This window comes from Toxoplasma gondii, chromosome X (genome assembly GCF_000006565.2).
Source record: "Toxoplasma gondii ME49 chromosome X, whole genome shotgun sequence".
In the NCBI taxonomy this organism is placed as follows: Eukaryota; Apicomplexa; class Conoidasida; order Eucoccidiorida; family Sarcocystidae; genus Toxoplasma; species Toxoplasma gondii.
Window position 1 is genome coordinate 1,908,116 of NC_031478.1, and position 12,350 is coordinate 1,920,465.

The 12,350-nt window shown below is 49.8% G+C and overlaps 4 protein-coding genes across 4 annotated transcripts; 3 read left to right on the forward strand and 1 right to left on the reverse strand.

Moving 5' to 3' along the window:
- Nucleotides 1-1,097: 1,097 nt before the first annotated feature.
- Nucleotides 1,098-2,917, forward strand: TGME49_225958 (hypothetical protein; the record flags this gene model as incomplete). Its single annotated transcript, XM_018780121.1, has 2 exons — nucleotides 1,098-2,300; nucleotides 2,820-2,917. The coding sequence occupies exons 1-2, from the start codon at nucleotides 1,979-1,981 to the stop codon at nucleotides 2,915-2,917; spliced, it is 420 nt and encodes a 139-aa protein (XP_018636015.1). The 5' UTR covers nucleotides 1,098-1,978.
- A 4-nt stretch (nucleotides 2,918-2,921) lies between these two features.
- On the forward strand, nucleotides 2,922-4,429 carry TGME49_225955 (hypothetical protein). The gene is made up of 3 exons (XM_018780120.1): nucleotides 2,922-3,724; nucleotides 3,816-4,159; nucleotides 4,270-4,429. The coding sequence occupies exons 1-3, from the start codon at nucleotides 3,266-3,268 to the stop codon at nucleotides 4,349-4,351; spliced, it is 885 nt and encodes a 294-aa protein (XP_018636014.1). The 5' UTR covers nucleotides 2,922-3,265; the 3' UTR covers nucleotides 4,352-4,429.
- Nucleotides 4,430-5,533: 1,104 nt separating this feature from the next.
- Nucleotides 5,534-7,751, reverse strand: TGME49_225953 (hypothetical protein). The gene is made up of 5 exons (XM_018780119.1): nucleotides 6,298-7,751; nucleotides 6,198-6,243; nucleotides 6,107-6,142; nucleotides 6,002-6,053; nucleotides 5,534-5,942 (listed from the first exon to the last, which is right to left on the reverse strand). The coding sequence occupies exons 1-5, from the start codon at nucleotides 6,610-6,612 to the stop codon at nucleotides 5,885-5,887; spliced, it is 507 nt and encodes a 168-aa protein (XP_018636012.1). The 5' UTR covers nucleotides 6,613-7,751; the 3' UTR covers nucleotides 5,534-5,884.
- Nucleotides 6,891-12,281, forward strand: TGME49_225950 (hypothetical protein). The gene is made up of 4 exons (XM_018780118.1): nucleotides 6,891-8,093; nucleotides 8,710-8,741; nucleotides 8,834-11,311; nucleotides 11,707-12,281. The coding sequence occupies exons 3-4, from the start codon at nucleotides 9,481-9,483 to the stop codon at nucleotides 11,790-11,792; spliced, it is 1,917 nt and encodes a 638-aa protein (XP_018636013.1). The 5' UTR covers nucleotides 6,891-8,093; nucleotides 8,710-8,741; nucleotides 8,834-9,480; the 3' UTR covers nucleotides 11,793-12,281.
- Nucleotides 12,282-12,350: the final 69 nt, after the last annotated feature.

Sequence of the window (12,350 nt, forward strand, 5' to 3'; positions counted from 1 at the left end):
CCAAAGGAATACGCGAAGAGTAAAACGGAAAGAAAAAGCAAAGAAAGGCGCTTCCGGCCCGTCGAGACACAGTGAAGCGCGAGCGTTCTCGGGCTGGCTGCGGAACCGAGTTCAGTCGCTGTCTGCTACACGGCTTCCAAAGACGCTCGTGCCGGTATCGTTTGGCGCCGTCCGCTTGAGACGGAAAAACGCTTGCAAGAGAAAGACACACGGATAATGAAAGTCATAAGTCCAGTCGATGGAGACACAAGAAGCTAACACATGTGGCTTCGCTCGCTAAGCACATGCAGCCGCCGTCCATCAGGCGCTGGGGCGGGCCGAAGTGACGCCAGTAGCTCAGGGTACCTTCGAATTTGGAAAAGAGGCTCAACCCAGCCACAGAAGCGTGCAGTAAGCTGATCTTTACTCCTCTCTGAAGTGCGCGCCTTTCTTCCATGTCGAAAAAACAAGCACATCAAAGGCGTCACTGGACCTGAGAGAATGTCGTGCTGTTTTCGTGGCTACAGGTGCCACTTGGGCTGTCCGAGCTTCTGCGGCAGGCGGCAAGCAATTTGGCTCCCAGCTAACTCTTTTGCTACGAATGAAAACCGGCTCCCCAAGTGATTCATTTTGATCCAGACGTATACGGGAAAGTAAAAGACGAACTGAAGGACAGAAGTTCCAGTGAAGACCGGCAGGCGAGCGTCCACAAAAGCAACTCTAGATGTTCCTTTTGTATCGCCGCACTTAAGAGTAGCCGTGATAAGCGCTTTTGACGAGCAGACATCTGAAACCCAGCCAGCCGCGTTGAAAGCGAACGAGTCCTCGGTAGGATTTCGTTTGAACGCGACGCCAAGCATGTAGTTTGCGTGATTCAGAGAGTAGAGTTGATAACAAGGCATGGCAGCCGGTTTCTTCAGCAGTTACTTCACGAACAAGCCTAGGTTTTGTGGACAGAACAGGCTGCTAGATACGAATCTACAACATCTAAGGTCTATACACGAGTGAAATAAGCTCAATTACGTTACAGTTTGTGCTCGTAGGCAAGAAAGAAACCGCCTCCAACCTGTGGTCCTGGTTCGAGCACCTGAAGATTCGAGTAGACGGTTGGAAAAGCCGAGACAGGTGACGTGACACCAACCTTCCAAAAAAGTGTGACACTGAATGTGGAACAGGTTCAAGGAAAACTGTGTATTTTACCGGTGAGCTACGGCACTGCCGCCGAGCCCCCTTGACTAAGAACATACGTACTGTTGGTTGAACCGCTTGCTGCAATTTCGAAGATTAGCTCCTCTAGAGACTTTTGTGTTGTTTGTCACCGAAGCTTATACTCACCTAACTGGGGTTCTAGCTAAGAGATAGACCATTTCTTTGTCCCGAGTTCGATGGTGCATAGAAACGCCCGGTGGATGACGCCGCTGACTAAATCAGCGCATTTTTCTGTGGCTATATGTGCCGACGCGTTCACACCACAGAGGATCGTTAAGGTAGTGTTCATGTATCAGCAGATGCCTCGTCCGTTGTTTACCAGCAAGGATAATGAGTAGTGTGTCCACTTTAGCATCGACCTTACGCAAGGAGAGATGCTGAGTGTAACGTTCTGAGGAACAGCGTACGCTCTTCGTGGCAGAACATCGACAGAGTTGGACAGCCTATACTGTAAGGCACCAGTAGACGCGAAGTCGTACCGAGTCCACTGAGCGAGAACCCCGTTGTATCGGGCGTATTAAGTAGTGCATCAGATGGCTCGTGTGCCCTCTCAAAACTTCGTAGCCTGCGTGTGGGGGTTCCAATTTTCCAGGGCGTGGTTTCCATGTGTGTTCGCACAGCGGGGAAGAACAGCAAACGCACTTCCCTGTGGGCAACATCTCACTTTAGGTTTAATGAACAGGGAGAAGTACGGTTGCGGTGGATCTTTTCAACTCATCAATGTGCTTGAACGTTAACAAAAATATCATTTTTCCTTCATTGCATAGCGCTTCACGGCAAATGCATTTGCATGTCTGCAACCGCAGTGGCTCGCGCCCTTCATAAGCAATTTCAACTGCTAAAAGAGAATATACGTAATCGTAGATGCACGCGCATCACCTCCTCGCCTGGCAATTCTTTTCTGTATGGAATCAGGGTGGGCAATCAACAGCTTTCGGCACACAAATTCCAACGTGTCCCAGAGGGAAAAGCAGTTGACAACATATGCATTCTTCCCGTTCAGGCTCGACAGCAGGCCGGATCGACAGTATTCGCGTGCTCTATTGGCTCGTCGGAGTTTTGGCATGGTCACACTGTTGCTTTGATATCGTTGTTTGGTTCTTTTACAGTTGGTAGGTGCCAGTAGAGACAAGTAGTCGGTGCAAGTCGAAAATATTACGCGCACTAGCACGCTCGATAGTGCAGCCCTTCGATACTGACTAATCTGGTTTGGCCAACTTCGTACGAGTCTTCTAATGACGGTCTGCCTGCCATAGGTTTCTCCGTGATGCGTAACGAACGACGAAACTAGTTTTCAACGGAGAGGCGTCAAAACTCCCATCACCGCTAGACGGGCATTGCACACTGGATAGCACCCGCTTCACGAACAAGACCGCTGCATCCAAAAAAATGAGAGCCCAGTAGCGTCATCTAAGTAGTACAGGTGTAACAGTCGGCTTCTTGGTCGAACTGGGAACGACTTACGTGTCGATGAACATTCAATTCGGTCAGTCGTTACTTGTGCACCCTTCTAGAAAATTGTCGACTACAGTCAGAACGGAAAAGACGACACACTTTTGAGGTGGGCTGAGTCCGTCCGGAATGGTTTTTGACTTGTCTGTTCTGCTGCTTAGGGTGTGTTTGCGTGGCAGAAGTACGCCAACGACACCGCGGAACACGCAGAAACCGACTTAGTCGGTCCTTTCTTCAATTCTCGATTCCTGCAACTGGTAAACGATCAGTTTTGTAACTTCGCGGATATGCTTACACAGACAAAGTCGTAATCTTTTGAAACAGAGGTTGGGGCTGCATCAAGTGGGCCAATGCGCAACGCAACAGCAAGCGCAAGGTCATGATGAGGTTGGGGAATCAAAAAACTGCATGTCTAGTCTGACGACGATGTCGTTACACATTTACGCTTTTGAATCATGTAGCAAGTAATCCTGAACAGCTGATAACCTCGAGTTTGTGCCTGGGGTAAAGCACGCTGACCTCTTGTCAACAAAGGACGCTCGCTGCTCACGTTGCCCTCAACCAACACAGAAATACGGGCATGTGAAAGGGTGGCTGCTCCAGGCTACAGATGCGCTAAAGAAAAATGGAGGGCGACGAAATGAACAAACCACCAACACAGCAGTGGATCAAAAACAATTATTTGCCAAAAGTGGCTGCTGGCAAAGCAGCATCAGTGACAGAGCGGCAGATATCTGAATCTGCGCGGGAGTCCCACGCTCACCGGGCGTCGGAACTCAACCAGGTTAAGAGTGACAAGGTGACATCAGTGCACGCCGGGTCACAAAACCCGTGGAAGAGAGCAGCCCGGATACAGCCAGTTAACCTTACTCGAACAGATGGGATCATAGACTTCATGGAAAAATGCACAAATCGCATCGAAGAACTGCATGACGATCTTGACGACAGGGCGCCGGAGACACCAATCAAGGGTCTCCCGCTTCACGAGAAGCATCTGCACTCTGCGTCCCCTGAGGATGGATCAGAACGGGCGGAGAAGACTCGCGGAGCTAGGCTAGCCCCCCTAAAAGTGAATGCGCTGGAGGTTAGAAGCGTTTCTAGCAGTGGAATGAGTCGACTTGAGAGGTGCAACCCTGTATCAGCAATGTGTTACCTCCTCTTTTCCTGTCCTGCAGTCGCGTGCAGGTCATCCAGATGCGGCAGCCACTGACACCCGACAAAAGTGTGATCTAGCCACCGAAGAGTATCTCCCGAACGAGTGCTACGACGACCAGAGTCTAACATTCCTGCTTCATGACTTCAGGTTAATACACGAGAGAGAATATTTCTTCACTGGGAACAATCAGATAGTGTTGGAACGGCTGCAACACCTTACGGCCCTCACCATCAGTGACCACTGGTGGCTAAGTCCCGAAGTGATTAAGCAAATTCTGTCGTTCTCTCGAAACCTGGCCGTCCTGGAGTTGTCTGGATGTCGAGTAGATCATGCGGTTGCGCAAGCACTTCGTGGTTGCACCAGGTATGCCGTAACAGCAAGATATTATCCGAAGTAGGATTTCGAGTTACGCACGCCCGTAGTGGACATAAACCATCGACCATGTTGTGTTTGGTACACTTGTGTGAAATCAGGCTGAACGCACTCGACCTGAGCTACACCAAGACTCTCCGGTCCCTGGCCAGCCTCCAATATCTTGAGGTTAGGACAATTTAAGGCCAGTAAAACCTTACGTGACCCCTATCCCTACCGGGTCACTTTCGGGCTTACCCTATATGTGCTGGCAATGCTTCAGGAGCTCAAGAAGCTTCGCCTCTCAGGGTGTGACCAAGCCGTGACGGATGCAATGTAAGGGAAAGGCAGAGATCTATGCGCCTTTGATTGCCGTCCGGACTAGTGCTGTCGGTTGTCCTCCGATCTTCCGCCTTCAGGGTGGCAAATATCACTTTTTCATCAGGACTCGAAGTGCTGCATCTGAGCGGTTGCTCTCAGCTGACAAACGAAGGTATGGATGATGGAGCAAACAGCCAACTGCAACTAGGACGCTCGTATAGCAGATACAAAGCAAAACGGCTGCTTCTCGTGCCACATGTGTCCCAGGGCTCTCTACCTTAGGCCACTATTTGGAGAACCTGAGGGAGATAGATATCTCCGATTGTAACAACATAGGTGATCAGGTACCGTTTGGCAGCCCACAGACAGTGGACAAATGGCGAGCGTCAGCTAGAAGAAGCATGCGCCATCAACTTGCTCACCGGCTTTCATGTGAACGTCAGGGCTTGGCATCATTGTGCTCCAGCAACCCCAAGTTGGAGATACTGAACATCTCCAGATGTGGCTTAACATTAACTGACGAAGGTGTGGCTACCGCTGTTGCAAGCGTGCCGCACCTCAAGCGCGTAAGGCGTAATTTGAAGAATGTAGTAGACGGAGTCTCAGGTAGAGGCCGAACACAGTAATTCAGTTGGAGTCTAACTGTACGGCAGATGCTAACACTCTGCACTGACGAACTCGTGCCCGAAGTACCTTTTCGGCTGCTCTTCCATAACAGATGGACAGCAGTGGGAACGCGCAGATCGGAAACGCTGTGATTGTCAAACTCAGCCGCACCTGCAAACACCTGCAGTACTTGGCTATAACATGCAGCAAAAACCTGACTGACGAGGGTATTCTCTCGCTAGTAAAGAACCAAAGCTGCAGTAAGCTCGAATCAGCGGACTTCAGAGGTACGTCTACTAGAGCTTCGAAGGAATGCTGTCGCAGCTGGGGGTCTCTTTTTTCAGTGGTGTGGGACACCTCCATCTGTGTGCTTGCAGCATGTCTTTGGCCCAGCGTTCTATCTATTCGAATGCTCTTGCTGGCGGCACCTGCGCTGAGGACTGTAGATGTAGATGGCTTGCCAAAAACAGGCCACGAGGAGATTGAAGAGCTACGGCGGGAGTTTCCATACGCAACTATACGGGGACACACTCTGAATGCCCCCAAAGCGGGTATACCCGTTTTCCGCGTGCTCCCTACAGGCAAAAAGGGTGGACAGCGCTAGATGCGTTCGCCCCTGTTCCATGCCACGTGAGAATAACTAGAACGTTGACGTATCGTTCGTCGTTCTATGGCTTTGCACTGAGATAGAGAAGTGGCATCTTCGTCTTTAGTTCGTACAATCAGAACACATAATTGCGGCTGGAAGTGCAGCGGCAGTTGCCAAATGCGGCCGCCTCACGCAGGAACATATTACCAACGCAGATCCTATCACACTTCCTCGACGCTTGCTGCTGCTGCTGCCGCGGCAGGCTCGCAGAGATGTCTTCTGTAGTGCGGCGACGCGCTAGTACTTACGATATACGGCTAACAATTTGATAGGCTTACGCTGGTGAATACACAAATCCGGGTCCCATTGTGTTCACGCAAAGCCTGGTCACTGTCAAGCAAGAGTGAAGCAACTTTCAGTTTAGCATGCAATTGAAGCCGTACTTTCCGCTTGCTCAGAACTCGGAATTTGAGCCGCCTCTGAAAGGTGGATGTAAATACTCATTTGCAAACCGATTGAGTACAAAATTCCTACCCTGTGATACACTTGCTGCAACGTTGTTGATTAAAATGAAAGGAATCTGCTCATGAAGCAATCAACTCAGTTGCCGTGAAGCACACGGTAAACGACTTGCCTTCTTTCCAGCTCCCAGAGTCATACCGACGCCTGGGACTTGGTATGATTGAACGTTGCCGGGACCGTTGGCCAGAATAACACCGGAAGGTGGGACATTAGGTGGCAGGAAACTTGAAACGGGAGCAGCGGCAGGCTGGACACTGACGGATGTCCTGTGTAACCATGGGGAGGCCGGGTCGTCGTGCTCAGCACCAACGGGTTCTATCCCCGCCTGTTTTTCGAACGCCTCGTGTGGAAATTCTCCCATAGCTTCTTGAGAACAAACCCTGGTGGCGAAACCCGCAAATACACAACATTGAGAAAGGAATCGCATTGTGGCGTCTACGAATCACTAGAACAAATTGACATTCACAGCCTGGGGCGTAGAAACAAACAAGCACAGTTGCGTGCTGCTTGCTCCCTCCAATATTTTGCGAAGACGCCGCGGTGTCAAGACACCTGTCGAGCGACACTGTGAATCGCCTCCAAAATGACAAGCAGACAGTATCGTGTTTGTTTCCACAGACACACAACTCCGTGTCTGGTTTCAGACAACAGAGGCCCAAAGCTACTCAGGGGAACCACTAACGGTTCCCAGGCTGCCCTTTCCACAACGCACGGCTCATCAGGGTGAAACAACGTCGTTGACAGAGAGTCTGTGGGATGATGTGGAAGGTCTCTAGCAGCGCACTAGTCCTTTCCTTACAACAACTCGCCAGAAGCTAGACAAGTGCGTTCGAGAGGGATGGATAACGAAAACAGAAGAAAAGTCGTCAACACAACACATGTCCATCTGTCGTGCTACGGTCCTTCCTTTTGCATGCATTCCCATCTGTTGAAGTCTGAGATAACATATTAACATCTTCCTGATAGTATTATCCACCTCATGCCAACTAAGTAGCATTCGTGCATTTGATTCAGTTTTTGCCATTTTCCGGTGACTGCACGTCTGAATACAAAGGTAGGGTAATAAAAGGGACTGGATATCCATCTAGGTTGAAACGTGAACTAAAGCCAGTATTTAGGTCGCGATCTTCACTGCAAATAACACGAAGGTCGCCACATACAAAGGCGTTCATTCTGCTGTTCAATTCACAACGGTTTCGACAACCACGGCCCTAGTCATGACATACCTGGAAAGATCTATTTGAGTGTTGCTGGGGACAGCTGACTGACCAGTTTGGCAATTCTTTTCCTGAACGGTATTCACGGAAGATGAGCGTTGTTTACGAAAACAGAGGATGCTCTTAAAAGTGAAAAAACCATCTCTCGAAGCTATATTGGAATTTCGAGAAATGTCCGCATTCCTGTTACGCGTACTGGATCCAGAGGGAAAGCAATGATCTAGGAAATGCTCGGAAGCCTAGATCCGATAAAGGATATTGTTACTACATACGCCAAGAAGATTGACTTCTCGGCTGTTCATGTGTAAAGAATCTGCCTCGTCAATACAGCCATCAGTTATCATGCAAATATTTCTATACCGTAACATTGCCTCTGTACACTGTGATTTGCGACAACGCCATCAGGCCCCTCCCCAGGCAGAGGCCGACTCGCATCTTCGGCTGTGCGTCGACCAGGTGTCTTTTTTTGAAGTCTCCCGCTTGGGCTTCGCCACGTGGATAACCATTAATTCAAAGTATCTGAAGTAAGTGCTATCTAGGTCGTGTCAGTGGACCTCTTCGCCGTCTTTATTCATAGTTCATTTGTCAAGCGGGTCTCCCAAACTCAAATATTTGTGGCATACGGTCGCATCGGCCAATTGCAATTGAGCTGCCAATGGCTCTGTTGCCCCATACTTTAGCGGCGGTTCTGGTCTGTTAATTTCCGGTCAACTCGTGTTGGTCTTGTTGTATCAGCTACTGACTTTCAGCAGTAATATTCATCTTAAACGTCGGCTCTCATTCGAAGAGTTCATGTTTGAAACCGGCCAGTGCATAGTCCGTATCACTGAGGTTATAAACAACTTTGGCTGTTCGGTCTGTTCATATTCACTCAATCTTTAGAGGCAACTTGTCGCTCGGTTCACGGCAGCAGGTGTTTCATCGTCCACTTGGCATTCCGTTTCTATCGCTTTCCAAAACACGATTTTTCCAAAAGCACAAGTTACGCGTTTTTCCTTGCTTTTTGCTCTCCAAGTGTTTTATGTATTTGTTCTTTTGCCTCGAACTTCCAATTATATCAGACTTCGGAAAACTGGTTATATTCACTAGCCCCCGAGTCACTTGGTTGTCTGTATCTCATAACTGGAGTCATAGAAGGTGTTCCAGTTTTCGGGCGAAAACAACCGATGCGCATTGGATCAGCGGTTCGCTGAACGACTTGCTTCGTCCCTCGAGATCGCAGCTATCCTTACCAGGTGAACAGTCATATCTGCGGAAATTTCTCGAGAGCAAAAAAGTAAAAAATTGCATTCTCCGTCCGGCGTCAGAGCAAGACTGCTTCATGATCCGCCATGAGCAGGTATACGAGCCACCGTCGGTAACCTACATGCAATCTACTGTTGATCGTGTGGAGAATTTAGTATTTTGTGTGCCCTGATTGTGCGACTGCAGATTTGACGGGATTCTGATTCATTTGAGCGTCTGTCAGAAACCTTCTCCACCGGTGTCAGAACGACTGCTGAAAAGACAGTATTCAGAAGGATCGCTCGAACAGCCTATTTGAATACAAGGTGTCCTCCGTGTTCCGCCAACGTCACGCTGGTAGCTGAAAAGCTTATCATTCGCGATTTGCTGAAGCGGCCAACCAATTAGATTTAGGGAAGCTCTTTCCGAGTCATATTTGCACGACACATTTTTGGACACTCATCTGTTTAAAATGCAGTACCAATACAGCTTGCTCAATGCAATTCCCGCAACGGGCTCTGCTCACGTTCCAAAACAGCGCCCACCCCCGCCGCCACCTTCCTCCCCTCCGGGGTTGAGGCATTACACGCTGTCCGAAGTTGAGCTGGCGACCTTCCGCACGCAACTATGCGAGAATCATCAGAAGGCACATTGTGCTCAGCCTGACGCTTGCCCCCATTCGCACTGCCTCACTTGGCAACGGAGGAACCCGTATGAGATCATTTACGAGTAAGCTGTCTTTTTTGCTGGGCTGCAAGTCTCTGCCTCTCGAGACCTCATCACAGATTAGCAGAATAAGCTTGAAGCAGTATCGAAAAGTATAGTTTCATGCGCCACTAGAGTTTCTGTGCCTTATGCTGTTCAGCCCTCATCTTTGCCCCGGCATCGAGTTCAGACGGTCGAACAGTAAAATGAGCCTCATCCGTCACTGTACGCGTGGCCGCAGCTGTACGTATGCACACTCGAAGGAAGAGGAACTTTACCACCCGCTCATGTACAAAACTAAGATCTGTAGTGTGTTTCCAAGCTGTGACCGCCACTACTGCCCCTTCGCCCACTCTGTGGAAGAGATACGGCATCCATTTTCTAATCCACTTATCCAGTCAATTTGGGGCAGTGGCGATAATAACTTTTCTGCTGGCATGCAGAGGTGGTTGTCCTCTCCCGTATCGCCTCTTTCCGCCAAGCAAATTCACGACATTGCAATACACCAGCACCCTGCAGCTGCAGCGGCAGCCCTTTACAGTGCCGAGCAACACTTCTATGGGGTCCGTTCCGCTTCTTCAGCAGATGTCACGCCTCATCAGTTGCGTGCCCAGGAACTACCAAACAGGAAGCAGCCGTTCACTCCAAAGCATCAGTCGAAAAGAAATCCTAAGACCTACGATATGGGCACGTGTCAGTCTCTCATGGGACACCCTTCACCACTATCGAAAGGCAATCGACTACAAAAGGACCGCCGCATCAAAAAGAAGGAAGAAGCGATTGCCGAGCAGCCGGAGGGTGCTGATTTGCACGCGCTTCTGGACAGTGACGTTCTGCGTCAGGCTCTTATTATGGCGCTAGCGCAGCAGCTCATTGGCCCGCAGGTGAATCAGCTTTCGGTTGATCAGATAATCATCATCCTAGACTTGGCAGTCAAGCTTGCTGTCAGCCTTCAGCCCTCTGGAAGTCCGACTGAACTTCACGAACAAGCCACTACTGCCGCTATTTCAATGATAGATTCGACCCCTCCAAACGCGGCATCTAGCGCCTATGGTGGCCAAACGATATCTGACGATCTTTTCGGAGATGCTACTTCGTCGTCTGGCTCCCGTTCATCTTGTAGACAGACGTTTCTGGAGGACTCCTACCCCTCAGCAACAGAGGCCCTCATTGCCCAGCTAAAGAAGCTAGCACTTTCTGATCCTTGTGGCGTTCACACCGGATCGTCATCTGCAGCTGATGAGGCCTTTGATGAAACCGAAACATCCAGGATCAGCAGCATGCGTGGAAGTGGAGCCATGTGGAGTACAAGCACATCTCCGATGGTTGCTGAATCCTCTAGGTCGTCCATGCTTCCTGTTGTCAAAAATTCCGACCATCTGGGGCACGAAGAGTCTCTGCTATCGGGTAGCGTCCAGTCCCTAACAGCGGCTACAGTGCAGCATGCAGCAGTGGACGCGCAGTATTCTGAACAAAAGACATGTGCGGACGATCGTGACCTCGCCGAACGTGTTCGGATCGGCCTGATGGGAGCACTTGCGGGAACAGGCTGTCAGTTGCCACCAGAGGCCCAGACCTCCTGTGGCTTGCCTAAATCCCTTGGATTAGGGTCTCTCTGCAATAGCGTTCACACTTCGGGAGGAAGTGGCCAGGTGGTGTCACTTCCAGCTCCACCGGGAAGCGTGCAGAAACGGTCTGCCGATTTTGTATCGAGACTGGGAGACGATATATTCTCACCTCAGACCACGACGTGCTCACCTAGTCCATTCGCCGGTCAGGTCTGTACTCCTCAGTCTCGCACTGCTGAATGCACTCCTGCTCCTCCACCATCGTTTCCTGCTGCTGCCATGGATAGTGTAAAGCAGGCCTTGCGAGGGATGCAGCAGACAAATCAGGTCGATCCTCAACGTACCAGGGAAATTTGCACCGACCGTCAGAATACTGCTTCTGAGCCGGAAACTGCCGCAGCTGTGGTCCCCAGTGAGTACGGTGCAGCCCTCCATTCAGCTGTAGTGCATGAAAATAATGCATCCTCAGATCATTCCTAGACGTAGAAAGCTCCAGGAAGCAAATTACTTCAGTTGATGCCGCTAGAACACAATTAGGATTAGCATAGTCTTCAACCTAGCGCTTGTATGCACTGTTAAACGTAGTGCTGTCGCGCTTACAGATCTCATTTAACGCCTCTTCTGCCGGTGTCTCAGTGCACGGTTTGCTGTCTACTCTTGATCGTTAGCACTAGTGCAGGGTACTCGGGCAGAAACGGAAGTTGAAGCTGGTATGGTTTCGTTCACCTAGTCAATATATCTTCGATAGGAATATGAAATTTGAACGTGCAGGGAACAAAATTGTTGATGTTTTGTGATGCCCCTCAGACCCTGACGCTCCCAAAATGTTGTCCCGAGGGACCTGCCTCGGGACCCGAGTTGCACAGTGTCTTTCTGATTGTGACTATCCATAGAAGTCAACAGGAGGGGAAGCTTTCTGACATGGCAGACGCCTAACTATGCCAGCACTTGGTTGTACTGAAGTGTGTTATATTCATGCGTGTTTCACCGCGTCCCAAAGCCTGCACTGGCGTTTTCCATGTGCTTCGCCTGAGATTTTGTCAAGATCTTCTCATCGTCCGCATCACACTGGCTTGCCTGGAAGAGCCTCCCTTATACGAAACAGGCAATAGTTCAACTTTTCTACACTCTGTCATTATGTCGTTCGCATGCAAGGAATTGCGAACGTTGAAGGTGCTGAACGGCTCTGTGTGTAGGAACTTGTAGTCACGGTAATGTGCTTCCCTTTCTCTATTTGACCATCGTGGCCACGATTGCATGCAGTTCCTATTGGTGTACAGAACATCGATCTAGAGGACCTTCGAGACTGTTCAGGGCTTGACTCAGGGCTTCAAGAGAGAGAATAACACGGCAATGCTCAACAACATAGTCTGTCCAGTAGAATGGAATATACATAACTACATTAGTTAATCCTTTTTCTTTTGCACCTTTCGCAGCAAATGGAGAAACAT

What these genes read in the sequence shown, in the direction of transcription:
- TGME49_225953 (XM_018780119.1), bottom strand. Translation starts at nt 6,612, where the DNA reads ATGCGATTCCTTTCTCAATGTTGTGTATTTGCGGGTTTCGCCACCAGG. An exon ending in GAGTTCTGAGCAAGCGGAAA is followed by an intron (nt 6,054 to 6,106) that starts GTACGGCTTCAA and finishes CTTGCTTGACAG; the next exon opens with TGACCAGGCTTTGCGTGAAC. An exon ending in GGATTTGTGTATTCACCAGC is followed by an intron (nt 5,943 to 6,001) that starts GTAAGCCTATCA and finishes GCCGCACTACAG; the next exon opens with AAGACATCTCTGCGAGCCTG.
- TGME49_225955 (XM_018780120.1), top strand. Translation starts at nt 3,266, where the DNA reads ATGGAGGGCGACGAAATGAACAAACCACCAACACAGCAGTGGATCAAA. An exon ending in TAAAAGTGAATGCGCTGGAG is followed by an intron (nt 3,725 to 3,815) that starts GTTAGAAGCGTT and finishes CCTGTCCTGCAG; the next exon opens with TCGCGTGCAGGTCATCCAGA. An exon ending in GCACTTCGTGGTTGCACCAG is followed by an intron (nt 4,160 to 4,269) that starts GTATGCCGTAAC and finishes GTGTGAAATCAG; the next exon opens with GCTGAACGCACTCGACCTGA.
- TGME49_225950 (XM_018780118.1), top strand. Translation starts at nt 9,481, where the DNA reads ATGCTGTTCAGCCCTCATCTTTGCCCCGGCATCGAGTTCAGACGGTCG. An exon ending in TGCCGCAGCTGTGGTCCCCA is followed by an intron (nt 11,312 to 11,706) that starts GTGAGTACGGTG and finishes GATGCCCCTCAG; the next exon opens with ACCCTGACGCTCCCAAAATG.